Below are 14474 nucleotides of genomic sequence, written 5' to 3'. Positions count from 1 at the left end.
TCAGTTTGACATGCTCTGTTCTGACATTTCTGTGTCACTAAAACATGGACACGTTAGACTTCTTGTTTAAGTGATGGTTATACCCTTGATCCTTTCCACACTTGATGTGTTGTTTTTGTCTATTTCTTTCTAAGTTGGCTCAGAAGGGCATGGATGCCTACCAAAAATTTTTTCTTCTGGTCTGGATGTTAAGAAATCTGTACGTGAAGCTCAGTTAATTCCTTTGATCCCTCTTTGCTTCTGCATCCATGAGACCTTATCCTAACCCTAGCACTGTGGCTGAGTTATCAAAAAACATGACATTGTCAGCCTCACTCACTTTGCTGATCTTTGTGAAGAGAATACGATTCTGCAGGCATCCACAAAGCTGAATGGCAAGCACCAGGAGCACGTTGGGTATTGCATATTATTTCCTATATATCATACATGATCTGAAAAGCAAAGACTGTATGTACTATATGAAGAAAGATTAGAAAGAAATGGTGATCAATGACTGTCAGTTCTTACATGTGCATAGGGAAATTGAGAATAGCAAACCTGAGCTAGGTCTGGAAAAGAAAAAGGGAACTACACCTTTGTATTTTCTTGTGATTTGAAGAAAAAGGTGATGTTCTAAGATTAACTGGGTGGCTAGTTTTCAAAACAGAAACATGGGATACAGTAGCTTGAGAAAAAAACTGCTTTTCCAAAGCAGAGCATATTTTTTATCTTTGCTGGTCATTAGACGTGCTTCTGAATACCAGCCCTTCATGGAGGAAGTCATGCTGGAATACTCTGAGCTGGTGATGATTTTAAACTTCACCCAGCATGTAATAACTCTGAGTAATTGGTAGGTATGTGGGCTTCAAGGACAGCGATATTTTTGCACCTCTGCCTGTTTAATCATAGTGTTTTGCGGAAGACAGCGCAGCTGAATGATTGCTACAGCACTGGAACAGGAATATTATAAGGTGTGTTTAAAACAGTTATTCAACGTACAGGGTTTAAAGCAAGTTAGGTGTGTGTAGCTGACAGGTCTTGTTTTTAGATACTGTCTCTTTCAAAAAACTTTTTTTTCTGGTAGGTTTTTGGAGTCATTCTTATGGCAAGGACATGGAACAGTGGGTTCAGAGGTGCAGCCTATGTGCTGATAAGCAGTTACTAGAGCATGAAGAAAGAATGCCTGATTTTAGAAATATGGTATGTGTTACATTTATACAAAAAGGAAGCTGAAAAAACCATTAACTTTATTGCAGTATACACAGCAATAATGACACCAATTGTGAAATGCTGGTTTTGTAAGTATAATTTATTATGCTTTCTTTGATCCAGTGTTACAAATTAGGATCATTCATGTCAGGAGATTAAAACCTTTTTGTCTGTCTTTGATATCAAACTATTCTTTCCCAGTACCTTTTATCTTGCATAGCAGTGCTGAACTCCACAGCATCTTTGTCAGTTCGCTTGTGTTATTTGCAGCAATTATTTAATTTGTTTTAGAACTGGTATTATTTAGTCATACTGTCATTTGCAACAACAGAGGCTCTTTAATATCCTAAAAATGTTGAGAGACTTTGGTGTTAGCTGAGTAAGCATATGAATAAGGGAGAAGAGAGAAGAATTTTGGGACCATGGTGAGCATGCAAGATAGCTAAATTGGATAGAAAAAGAAAAAACCTATGCAAGTCGAAGTGAGATTGTACATCAGAAAAACTACAGCAATCTACTGAAAATTAGTAGATGATAGTCAAGAGAACCTTACAGTGAACCACAGGTACCAGCTTCCCTGAAGAACTGAAATAGGAACTTGGAGAAGCTTGTAAAAGGTGTCCTCAGGGAATCTTCCATTTTTTCACTATGATACCTTTAATCCTAGAATTGTCAAGCCACATGGAAAATAATAGGACTGAATAGTTCAGACAGTCAAAAGTTAGTATTTTTTTTATCAAAAATATTAGGTGTTTCTGTTTTTTCTGGACCTGTTAGGAATTGTATAAACTTTAAAACAAGTGAAGTCAAATTCTGAATCTGTATTGCTGTTTCTTTTTAAATTTAAGATCATTATCTCTGAGTAAGCAGACTCTGTTCAGTAAAAGGAATTACTTTAAATACAATCTTTTTTAACAGATGATTCAACGAGAGGCAGAAGTAAAGAATAGGGTAACTGCTGTGGCGTTGACAGACTCAGTTCACAATGTGTGGCATCAAGAAGTTGGGAAAACTATTAGAGAGTGGATGCGAGAGGTAAGGCCTTTTTTTTTAAAGAATTTGAGTATGTATGTCTGTATATGGCTGAATAAACATGTCTGGGTGTGAAAGACAGCATAATACAGAACAGTGGAAATCATGTATCCGTACCAGCCACTAAAATAACCAAGATTAAAGCCATTTCTGAACTGCCAAATTAGCAGTCAAAATACTAAGCACCAAGTCCAGCGTTTCTACCGGATGCACAGTAAAACAGAGACATGCCAAGGCAGCCCATGCAGTGCCTGAAACATGGAGCAAAGTCCTGGGTGCACCCCATGCTGTTGGTTTGATCTAGCAATGGTGGAAAGTCCTCTTTAAGTTCTTCATTACTAAGTTTGATGATTTGCACAAATGGCAAAATACCCTTTCTCTCAGCAGCTTTTTGATACATAATTACTCCTGTAGGACTCGGAAGCTCTTACACTTAGGTATGAGGTTGCTGAGATTTTAAAAATCGTATTTTAGAGCAAGACCAACTAAACTACTGTTTATGAGTCTCATCCTTACTACATCAGGCTCATCTCTGTTTTCTACATTCCCATGGCAGAACACTAAAACAATAGGTGCACAGAGTGAATTTAAACTAGTCACATCCTGAACTTTCTTTTGTACTTGACTTTTTCTCATGGATTTAGTGAAACTTAGTGTATACAGTGCCTATTCCTGACTTTAAGTTAAAGTTTTATAGGCCGTGACTGATGGGAATAGAGGATCACCTGGGATGCAGCCTGACAGCTCTGACTTAAGTGTTAAAAATATAAAGAATGGTAACCCCTACAGGCTCTGTCAGAGAAATCCCCATTTTCTTTATGGGAAATCAAAACTTAAAATCTGTGTTATGTGGTAAAACTGAAATTTTAAATCCTGCAATTTGAATCTGACAACTCCATTTTTCTTTAAGCATTTAGTCTGAATAAGAAAAGTGCATTACCTTTAATTTCATTTGCAGAAAGTAGATGTTAAAGAATAAGTTAAATGATTAATGGCCTAAAAAGTGGATGGAGTGTCATAACTTACATTAGCATTAAAAATCTCCTATAAGAAAGAAGAATTTTACATATGTGAAATGTGGCTGAGTGGTATTAAGTCTAGCATATCACCTGGATATCTCTTACTTTAATCAGGTTTAAGGCTAGTGGTAAAATGAATAATAATTAAAATATACACCTAATCGCTGCCTGTCTGTAGGGCTAATTGCTGTCATTGAAAGAATGAATTGTTAAAATAAAGTAATTCTTCATTTGAGCTATCTCTCCTGTATCACTGGTGGCCTATTTTTAGTACCTATAGATGTCATGATTTTTGAATTTATTAGGAACTGTGATGAATGATAAAACAAATCATCCATTTACATATCTTGACACTGCTTTCGAGAATACTTATTTCTTACAGGCAAGTGTCACATTGTATATAAAAGATAGTTAATTGTGTGCTAATCTTCTGTATTATCTCCAGCTCTCTGATGTAGTGTTCTATCAGTAGTTAATATTAATTTTACTTATTTCAAATGATTGTAATACTTCATAAAAATTCTACTTCTTTTGTAACTTTTACCACCTTACATTTGCAATTTCACATTCAGCTATTAATTAAAATTACACATGCAAATCATAAAATTATAATGCTTTACTACTTTAAACCTTAAAACCTTCATGAAATACTTCAATTTTAACAGATTTTACTAAATATGTTATATTACTGGATAGTGTGTTTGTTTTTTTCTTTTTCCATTGAGTTCAATAGTTTCATTGATCTACTGTTTCTTACAAAAATCTGCCATGCTTTGTGAACTTCACTTTCTAATCTCATACAGCAACCCTTCCTTTATGTTGTCCCTGCTCTCCGTGGTCCCAGAACAGTAGGGTTGCCTTGACAAATCTATTCAAAAGCCATTCCTCACCCTTTATTGGTGGGGACTGAAGCCTTTGAAATTCTCTCCTCACTGCAACACAGCTGACATCTTCTTCCAGACAGAATGAATTAAGGAAATACAATAAGATACTTGATCTACCAGTCAAGGATCTTTCCACAGTGAAGACGGACTCCATGGTGCACAACTAGGGCAGCAAGCATCTACAAATACACAATACATGCTGTTTACCAGAAGAGAATTTGTCCATTTTTACTATCATGAACTGATGGTATTATTTTTTTAGAAATCTGTCTGAAAATCTATTGGGTCTTTCCAAAAGGTTGCCCGGTTTTTTACCTTTTCCACTTAATGAAGTTGATCAGGTTTTCAGAAAGGAAAAACTCAGATTTTTAATAGAGCAAGCAACATGGATCTTGTTGTTCAGCTGGTAATCTCATTAAAAATGTAGTCGCTTTATAATTAAATCTTCAGTAGATTTGGTATCATTTCATCATATTTTATTGAAAGCATATAATTTAATACTTCAGTTTATAGATTACTCTGATTAGATAGCTGTCATGGTTTGGGAGGAAGTAAGTTTTCTGGGATATGCTGTGGTCAAGTCAATGGGTGCTCAGATTTGAATATTGGCACCTGGTGTGGCTACTGGGGACATGGATATGCCTCTGAGAACACAGGGGGTTAAAAGCAGGGAATTCCCAGAGGGAAGCTCTCTTGGGTTTTGGTGGGGAAAGAGTTCGGACCTCTCCCCTGCCCAGCTGCTTGCTGCTGGAGGGGGGAGGGTGAGGTAGGCCGGGGCCTTGGACAGAGATGGGAGGTGAAGAGGCCCTTGAGGATGGAAAGGTGGAGAAGGGCCAAGAGGCATCAGGCAGCCACTCCCCCCCCAGCCCCGGAGAGAGAGAGAGCCAGCCTGTGCTGGTGCCACCTTGAAATCCAGGAGAAGGAGAAGGGAGGGTGCGGCAAGAAGGTGCCAGCAGGGCAGTAGGAGCCCTGAGGAGGCAGAGCCTGAGATTTTAACCCTTTCTCGAATAATGGAAACCTTACAAATACTGATCCTCCTGGATCTGAATGAGCAGAGACATAGAGATGAAATGGAAGAGGAAATGGGCAAATGTGATGAAAGTCCATGCAAGTGAAAGATGCCAGAAGAGTGGAGAAGAATCTTAGGTGGGAAGAGATGATGGAGTGGCCTTGGCTGGACTTTTCTTGTATAGCCATGGATAGAACCATGTTTCCTGTGACACAGAGACTGCATCCAGGGGGAGGCAATGGCTCAGAGCCAAGAGGGTTCAGTGTTGAGACCCCTTGGCCTGAGGGGGTGAAATTTGGGGGGGACAGGTGTCCTGAAGGTGAGAGACTGTGCTCTTTTTGGAATGGGACATCCTTTAATGGAAAGCATCCTTAAAAGGAAAAGCCTAGAAGCAGCTCTGGTCCATGTGCAGTGGTGAGAGCATTGGGCATGGAAGGAAGATGTCGCAATGGCAAATGATCTCCGGGCAGTGCCACATGTGACAGGAAACACACGAGGTTTCAACTGTGTTTCCTGGGGAAGCCCATGGTACAAGAAGGACTCTTCTTCTCTTGATGAACTGAGAATTGATTATCTAAAGGGTGGTGATGGACTGAGAGTGGGTGATCTGAGGGATGGATGTATTGGAAATTTGGTGGGGGGAGGAGGAAATGTTTTTGGAAGGTTTTCATTCTTTCTGTGTGTTTCTTTTTGCATATAGTTGTAGGTAAGGTAATAAAGTTTTCTCTTCTTTATTACTAAGTTGGAGCCTGCTTTGCTTATTCCTGGGCACATCTCACAGCAGACACCAGGGAGAGTGTATTTTCATGGGGGCACTGGCATTGCGCCAGTGTCAAACCATGACAATAGCATTTGGAACAAAACATTTAGAAAATTCATGGTAAATTCATCCTTCTCAGAGGTTCAGGAATGAAAGGTAAATGTAGAGGCTTTGTGAATATAATTCCCCAGAGACCAGTATTTGCTTTTTTTAATGTTCACACACATTCATCTCAGCTATACTTCCAATTATTTGAATATTAATATTCTATCTTGATGGTTTCTGTTTAGTTATAGTATGTTGTTTCATATTTTCATGAATGTTCCTTTGACAGTGTACTCCATCAAAATACCCTGAAAATTCTGATTTCTTAATGTTAGCAAATGAGCAGGCTCAGTGTTTATACCAATACCTGTTTATATCAACACCAACTTTCAAAATCTTCAAGCTTGTAGTGGGTAGTTCAGGCACTAGTTGGTCCAAGCACCTACTCAAGTCTACTGGTACTCAAAGTAGCACTTAAAAAACATAATACTTCAGCACATTACAAATCTGCTGAATTATGTTTTTACTTAGTATGAAATTACAGTATTTCATCGTCAGTAAGCATAAGTTAGTGTACTGTACTGTCTAGTTGTTATTGTGACTGCAATGTAAATTAGTTTGGGTATTTTGATGTGATCATTGTCCTCACAACATCTGTATTTATTTTTGCTCTGAGTTTTTGACTTATCCCAAGAATTTCCTGCCCCCTCTTACAGAACTGCTGTAACTGGGTGTCCAGCTCCGAGCCCCTCGACACATCGGTGGAGTCCATGCTGCCAGACTGTCCCCGTGTCTCTGCAGGTACATCCATTTGTTTGCAGTAAGCCAGTGTACATGTTTATACCCAGAAGCAGCTTGTTCATTTAAAAATGCATTTTAACCTTTCTGCAGCCAGATGTGGCTGTAAGCATATGGTTTCTAGTATTTTATGCAGCCTGCTCTTTTTTTTTTTTTTTTTGCTTTGTGTGGGATTTAAGTTATTTCGTCTACTTGTTGCTTGAATTTTTCTAGCCTTCCTTTCTGTTTAAGTAATTGATGACATTATATGTAGGAGTCTGAGAAAAATAATAGTGATAACAAGAACTGGGAAATTTATCATAGGTCCTTGAATAATATCCACCTCTATGTTGGCAACAAGGTTTTAAAGAAGTACATAAATGAAAGTTACAGTTAAAATACATGAGCCACTTTCGTGAATGCTGAATGCTGATCAACAGAAGTCTAGTTTACATAGCAAATGATTTGCAGCATCCAAGAATGTTGATGTGAGTTTTCTGTTGTTTTGGATATACTTGGCTATGCTTTTTCATTATTGAATCATGAATTGCAAGGAGCAATTGAAATTATACAGAGACTTTAGTTAAATGTGTGATAATTCCAGGAAGTAGATTTAGTCATCAATGTAAAAGGAAAACTTCCAATCTCTGCAGGAACGTAATCAAAAAACATAAAGCCATTACTGAACTTTCATGCTTGATTATCAGGTTTCCTAACAGCCATAGGTAGTGTATTTCTGTAGAATATAAAACCAAGTTCAAAGGAAGACACAGCCTATACAATATTAATTTAAAAGCTGAAACAATATTTGACCTTTCTCTTTGGGATGCAGTAGTTCGTTTGACAAGTTCGTTTCATATCTGTCTGCATTTGTGAGGTTGTTAGTGAGACCTAACCTTGCAGGTGAAATGAATATACTGAAGGATATTTTTAAGGTTTGGAAAATTTAGCACTACTTTGTTTGAGAGCTCACAACAACCAGAGATTTTGATTACATTTTCTGCTATGGTTTGGGATCTCACTATGCAGATCCATAGCTCTGTACACACACATGCAATAGAACTGACATTGTTCTTTCATGCTTTGGAAAATGATGTATTACTAAAATTTTCATAGAGTCAACATTCATTTAGCAACTTTTTGCTCTTTTAGGGGAGATTATTGCAGTTTAAAAGAAATGTATTGTTCAGGAATGGAATTCTTTAAAACAATATTCACTTCTAATCTCTGACATCTATGTTACTCTTGTGAAAGACTGCATGTTATAGTGGTCATTTTAGTCAGGTAAATACGGACTTGGCTACCAGCTGGTCAGTATTTACTGTACACTGGCCAACACTGAAAATAATCCATGACAGCATCTCTTCCCTTTCTTTGTATTCACCTGATATAAAGAAGCTAAAAGGTACTCTATAAAATAAATCCTAAGTGTTACTTGAAAAGCATCGATGCTTCATTAGAGGTGTAAATAATAAGTCTTAATTCTACATTTCTGTTGAAGACGGGTCACAGTGGCCTTAATGTTTCTGCACCACTTAATGAATTCCTAAACTGCAGTGAAGTGGTAGAAGAATTAACTTAAATGGGGTAGGATTTTAACCAGTAAAAGTTGGATATTTGTATTTAGTGCATACATTGAGATAAATTAAGATCACTAATGTCTTTGATAATGATTTAATGTAATATAACTATTTCCAGGCTAGTTCTTCTTAATATAAATAAGGTTTAAAATAGTATAACTTCATGTGACTGCTCCTGAATTATTAGCTTGCTCACATGTTTTTTCTTATATTTCTTATAATTGCCCCTTACATAAACAACTGTAAGACATTTACAGAGAACCAAGTCAATAATTTGTAGAGTGTCTTTATATGAGCAATGGTATAAACCTGCATTAGGGTAATATGTAATAAATGTATTAATTATCACTAGATGTAGGGGCATTATTGTTTAATGTGAGAGATTTTATTTCACTCTTTTGAGGAATGCAGTACTGAAAGAGTGAGCCCACACTCAAATCCTGTCAGCATTGCCCTTGGTATTTCAATGAATGACAGTGAGAGCAATCAGAACAATGACAGATCTTTTAAAATAAAACCTTTGCAGTAGAAAGATTCACTTCTATGCTTGGAAGCCCATCTTTTATCTCTGTTTACACTGAAAATAAGTTCAGAAATAACTGTCTCATTGTCACATCTCCTGAGCCAGCTTTTCCAAAAAGGGTCTGATATTTAGCCATTCAGTATACTGGGTTTTACATGCAATCGTAGTTGGTGCGCAGTTCCTACTGCAGATTATCTCACAGTCTCTTGCTTGCTTTTCCCTTAAAATCACTAGAGACAAAATAAGTTACCATCAAACTGGAAAAATTACTTGCATTTCCAGATAGAGTTGTTAACGCTTTGGATTAAAGAATTATTAAGGAATTAAAATGTTTCCCACAATTGATTCATTTCTTACTTGATTACAAAAAGGAATGACTACACTTTAAATGTTGAGAGCACGAGAACAATACAGAAAAAGCAAGCCATAATAAATCCACTCTCTGTTCTTGTGGCAAAAGGTACTTTGTGGGTCTCACCTTCAGGGTCTTTCATCCATGTCTCAAGGATTTGGTTGCCTGGTGGTGTCATAGCTTAGTATCTTTTGGCATCTAGTTGGTGACAATGACAGTGAGTTTGAGTGCACACTCAGCAAGTTTACCAGCGACACCAGCTGGCCTACTGGTAGGAAGGGCTGTCAGCCAGAGGGATTTTGAGAAGTGGGCCTGCAGAAGAGAAATGGACCCCATAAAATTCCACAAGTCCTAGTGCAAGGTCCTGCACATGGGTCAGGGCAATCTCAGGCACAAGTGCAGGGTGTGCAGGCAGTCAACTGACAGCAGGTCTGAGAAGAACGATACCCAGTTTTTGGTGGACAAAAAACTAAACATGGCCTGACAGTGTGTATTTCCAGCCCAGAAAGACAACAATATCCTGGAATGCATCAAAAGCACGACCAGCAGGTAAAAGTGGTTGGTTCTGCCCCTCTGCTCTGCTTTGGTGAGACCCCATCTGGATGACTGCATCCGGCTCTCAGGAGCTCAGCACAATATAGACTTAGTCCCACTGGAGCAAGTCCAGAGGAGCCACAAAGATGCTCAGAGGGGTGGAGCAGAATTTTCCCATGAAAATGGAGTGAAGGAATTGTTCACAGAATCACAGAATTTCTAGGTTGGAAGAGACCTTTAAGATCATCGAGTCCAACCCAACTAGAACTCATCACGTTCTAACACCTCAACTAGATCATGGCACCAAGTGCCACATCCAGTCTTTTTTTAAACACATCAAGGGATAGTGACTCCACCACCTCCCTGGGTAAATGATTCCAATACTTGACCACTCTTTCTTGAAAAACTTCCTCCTTAATTCTAGCCTGTATCTCCCTTGGCGCAGCTTGAGACTGTGTCCTCTTGTTCTGTCTGTTGTTGCCCGGAGAAAGAGACCGACCCCCAGCTCACCACAGTCACCCTTCAGGAAGTTGAAGAGAGTGGCAAGGTCACCTCTGAGTCTCCTTTTCTCCAGGCTGAACAACCCCAGCTTCCTTAGTCATTCTTCATACAGCTTGTGTTCCAAGCCCCTCACCAGCCTTGTTGCTCTCCTTTGGACGCGCTCCAGCATCTCAACGTCCCTCCTGAACTGAGGGGCCCAGAACTGGACGCAATACTCAAGGTGTGGCCTCACCAGTGCCGAGTACAGGGGAAGAATGACCTCCCTGCTCCTGCTGGCCACACTATTCCTGATACTGGCCAGGATGCCATTGGCCTTCTTGGCCACCTGGGCACACTGCTGGCTCATGTTCAGCCGGCTGTCAACCAGCACCCCCAGGTCCCTTTCCTCCTGAGCACTGTCCAGCCACACCATCCCCAGCCTGTAACATTGCAGGGGGTTATTGTGGCCAAAGTGCAGGACTTGGCACTTGGACTTATTGAACTTCATCCCATTGGATTCTGCCCATCCATCCAACCGTTCCAAGTCCCTCTGCAAAGCCCTCTGTCCCTCTAATAGATCAACACACGCTCCCAGCTTAGTATCATCTGCAAATTTGCTAATGAAAGACTCTAAAACCTCATCCATGTCATCAATAAAATAAAAATATTAAACAGGAGAAGAGAATGCTCTGGAGACGTTGGAGCATCTTCCAATATCTAAAGGTGCTACAAGAAAGTTTTTTACAAGGGCATGGAGTAATAGGCTTCAAACTGAGAGAGGGCAGGTTTAGGTGAGCAAAGACAGGAAAGAAACTCTTTGCTTTGAGGGTGGTGAGGCACTGGGTCAGTTCCCTAGAGAAGTTATGGATGATCCATCCCAACAAGTGTTTAAAACTAAGTTGTATGCGGTTTTTTGAAAGTTTGTGCAAATTCCCCTGATGGGGGTTTGGAACTTCTAAAATTCCTATCTCTTACCCTCTTTAATTTCAGCCATAATTAAGGACTTCTGTTAGACTTGAGGTTATCTTCTGTCTCAATCTTAGCCTACCTTCCTAATGGAATCAAATCAAAATATATCTATTCTGTCTCAGAGGAGATGGATCTATCTAAGACATAAGAAAATCTAGGGTTGAGAAAGATGAAGACTTCAAAGCAGTCTGTACATTAAATGTCATCACATAAAAAGGAGTAGGGTTGGGAGTATTTCTGGCTAAGAGGCTGGAGTTCAGCTTGGAATTTGACAGAGACAGTGGAATAGATGCTTTAATGACAGGTTGCACTGCATTACTGCTAACTGTAGTTGTAGTTTATGCTGTGTCTGAGACCTTACAACATTTCTCCTAGATCTGGAGCAGGGAGTTCAGAAGCCCATCTTATTGGAGCAACTGCTGGGCAGGAATAGCTGAAAGTGGGGATGGGAGAAAGCAGATCCACAGATCTGCATTCATCTCTGATGCTGTTCAGGAATTAAATCACTTTGGTTTCAGGATAGTGGCTTAAACTTCACCCCAGGAAAGGTATTGTGGTAAATTTTGCTGGGTAAACATGGCATTTGTTTTTCTGAATCTTGTTTGTATTCCTTAGCCCACGTCTTTCTGCCAGTGAAAGTTTGTTATTTAGGAGAGATGATTAAACTTCTCAGTATTTTGCCAAAGTGGATATGCACCAACACTCATTTAAAACAATCAAGTGAAGATGTTGTAATATTAGTAAAATGAATTGCCTAATCAAATATTTTTAAAGCCTTCCTAGTTGGCCCCCAAAATCGCTAGTTATTCTGTTAACAGTTGCAGCCAATGTAGTTAAAACATTGTGAAATAAGGAAATTATAACTTAAAAGACAAGCAGTGGAATGAAACACTGATAGTAATCAAGAAAAGTTCTATTAACAGAAGAGCCTAGACTTATATATATGTCTATTTAATAAGAGAAAAAAGTGTAAGAATTAATTCATACAGCTGAATAAAGTAGCTTCAGGCTGGTAGAAGAAAAACAAATTTAATTTTGGGGGAGAGGTATGATGTGTGCTGATGGTGCTCTTGAGTCTTCAGATAGTATTTTCTGGTACCCAAAATCAAGATTGAACTCTGTATTATATACCAAACACTTAATTACATTTAGGTAAGCCAAGCACAACTTTTTTGTGTGTTTTGTTTTTTGCTTTGAATTTAGAAAATATCATTGATAGCCCTTTTTTTGGGATACAGAGTAGACAGGGTTGACTGATGAGGTGGTTAAAAAATGGTTTATTGCAAAATCAGTCTCATGGAAGGGCAAGGCCATAAGGTTGTTGCATCCATTCATGCCATCACATCAGAAGCTGTACGTACATCAGAAGCTGTTATAACTTTTATTACAATGTCTTTTATAAATTTCTTATCCAATCAGCTACTTCCACAAAGCTCACTAGCATCTTCATAAACCAATCATTATTTGCTACATTTTACGTTATTTTTCCTCTCTTTTTATCTCATCATATAACTCTACAGAAACTTATTGCTGTATCTTCTATTTTTTACCAATTCTATAACAAATTCTATTGCTAGACTTAGGGATTTTCTACTATCTTGCTTAACATATTTATTCGCTTACATCAGACATATTTCTGCTTGCTTAAAACATATTTCTGCTCAAACTACAAATCTTTATTCTTACTTTGTGTATGTTTCACTTTTCTATTCTAAAGCTTCAAGCCTTCTCTAAGGTCTTAGGTCAAACATTGTATCCATCTGCATCTCTGAGCTTGAATGTTCAAGGCCTTGGGAGCTCTTTGTGCTTGCATTTTCCACAGCCCTTCCTTCACTGACAGAGCAGGTGTGCAGCCTGTGGCCCCACACACAAGTGCACTGATGAGGTACAGCTCTTCTTGCAAAGTTTGTGTTGATACCCAGGAAACAATGAATTCCCATTGGATAATTGCAGTAGTGGTTTCTGTTGGCTTTGCCTAACAGGTGACTCCTGCCTACTGTTTTAAGAGTTCAGTTGTGTATTTCCATAGAAAAGCCTGTCTATCTGCAGATGCACCCCATGCTGAGCAGATCCTGCGTTCAAACAGGAGGCTCTCCAGAGAGGTCAGATGGACTCTCCAACACCACAGGGTCTGTGTGCAGGGGTAATTGCATTAGTGAGGCTTGTGACAGCTGTAGGGAAGGATCAACTTATTTCTTCCTGCTTTTTTTTCTCAGCACCTCACTACAGTTCCACTCCTACACATTTATGTATCTTGCTCATAAAAAACAAGGCAGAAGGAACCATAAACTATATTAAGTGCTGAGACAATACCTGGCTCATACTCTTAGCAGCTTTTAGCCCAGTGTACCAACGCTTCTCTTTTTTTTTTAGTTTACTCTAGTCATTTAATGAGGACTGTTCTGGACTATTTTCTGATATTAGTGTTTCATGACCAGGGATAGGTGCCCAGAAGTACAAGAAATAGGAACAAAACCATGCACTTTTTAAATTTAAGCAATTAAGCAATTATTCCATTCTATTAAAAATGTTATTTCTGCATTCACTAGTCATTCATGGGTATTAATAGCACATTAAGCAGTGTTTACTGTAAAGCTCTTTGCCTTTTATGTCTTCATATGCATGTAGTTCTGTTAATAAAAACTTTGGATTTCAGGAGAAAAGATAAAATGCTGAAGTTTTTTTGTCAAGATGGCAGGTTCCTGTGTCTAGCTACCTGTTAATTTAAGGTATTTGCAATATTAATAAGCGGAGGATGCAGGAATCTTCAGTGTGAAGCTTGCTTCATCACCCATGTTAACATTCTCATCTGCTGCTAAAACTGGTCCTGCACTTCCATTTTTGTTCCTCTACCTTGATGGGGACTCGAAATTATTATGGTAACTTTGAAACATCAGACTGTCATAGCCACAGCTCTGGTGGTAGCTGCACTAAGTCCTGCTTTAACTTATGTCTTCTTGGCTTGGAAGTAAGTAGCTTTTTCCCTATTCCTGATTCTTCAAAGGAGCTCTGCTTTTATACTCCTGCTCAGTCTCAGGTGTTGCAGACAGCTTTTCATTTTACACATTTTCATGTGTAAACCTAGCTGGATGTGAGCTCCTATGTTGTGCTTAGAGTAGCTTAGCTCTGCAGTGCTTTGGAAAGGACAAAGTCTATACAGACTTGTTGAATGATATTGCAGATTCTGATCTGGGGTGCCAGACACTCAAAAGTGAGCATGAAAATGTGAATTGAAAGCATTGACTTGAATTGCCAGATGTTGCTTGTGTCAGGGAGTTCAATAACACTCATTCATTTACTGTTGTACAAAATCGTTACATGT

General features: G+C 38.8%; 1 protein-coding gene across 5 annotated transcripts in view; it reads left to right on the top strand.

The window, feature by feature from the left end:
- Nucleotides 1-14474, top strand: part of FAM172A (family with sequence similarity 172 member A) — a 264993-nt gene that overhangs the window by 184426 nt on the left and 66093 nt on the right. For all 5 annotated transcript variants that reach the window (XM_036403453.2, XM_036403451.2, XM_036403452.2 and 2 more), the window contains 2 exons: nt 2107-2223; nt 6654-6738. In XM_036403453.2, the coding sequence (XP_036259346.1) occupies nt 2107-2223; nt 6654-6738 (202 nt within the window). The remainder of the gene's footprint in view (nt 1-2106; nt 2224-6653; nt 6739-14474) is intronic.

This window comes from Molothrus ater, chromosome Z (genome assembly GCF_012460135.2).
Source record: "Molothrus ater isolate BHLD 08-10-18 breed brown headed cowbird chromosome Z, BPBGC_Mater_1.1, whole genome shotgun sequence".
In the NCBI taxonomy this organism is placed as follows: Eukaryota; Metazoa; Chordata; class Aves; order Passeriformes; family Icteridae; genus Molothrus; species Molothrus ater.
Note: the sequence above shows the minus strand (reverse complement) of the source record. Positions and strands in the feature narration are given on the sequence as shown.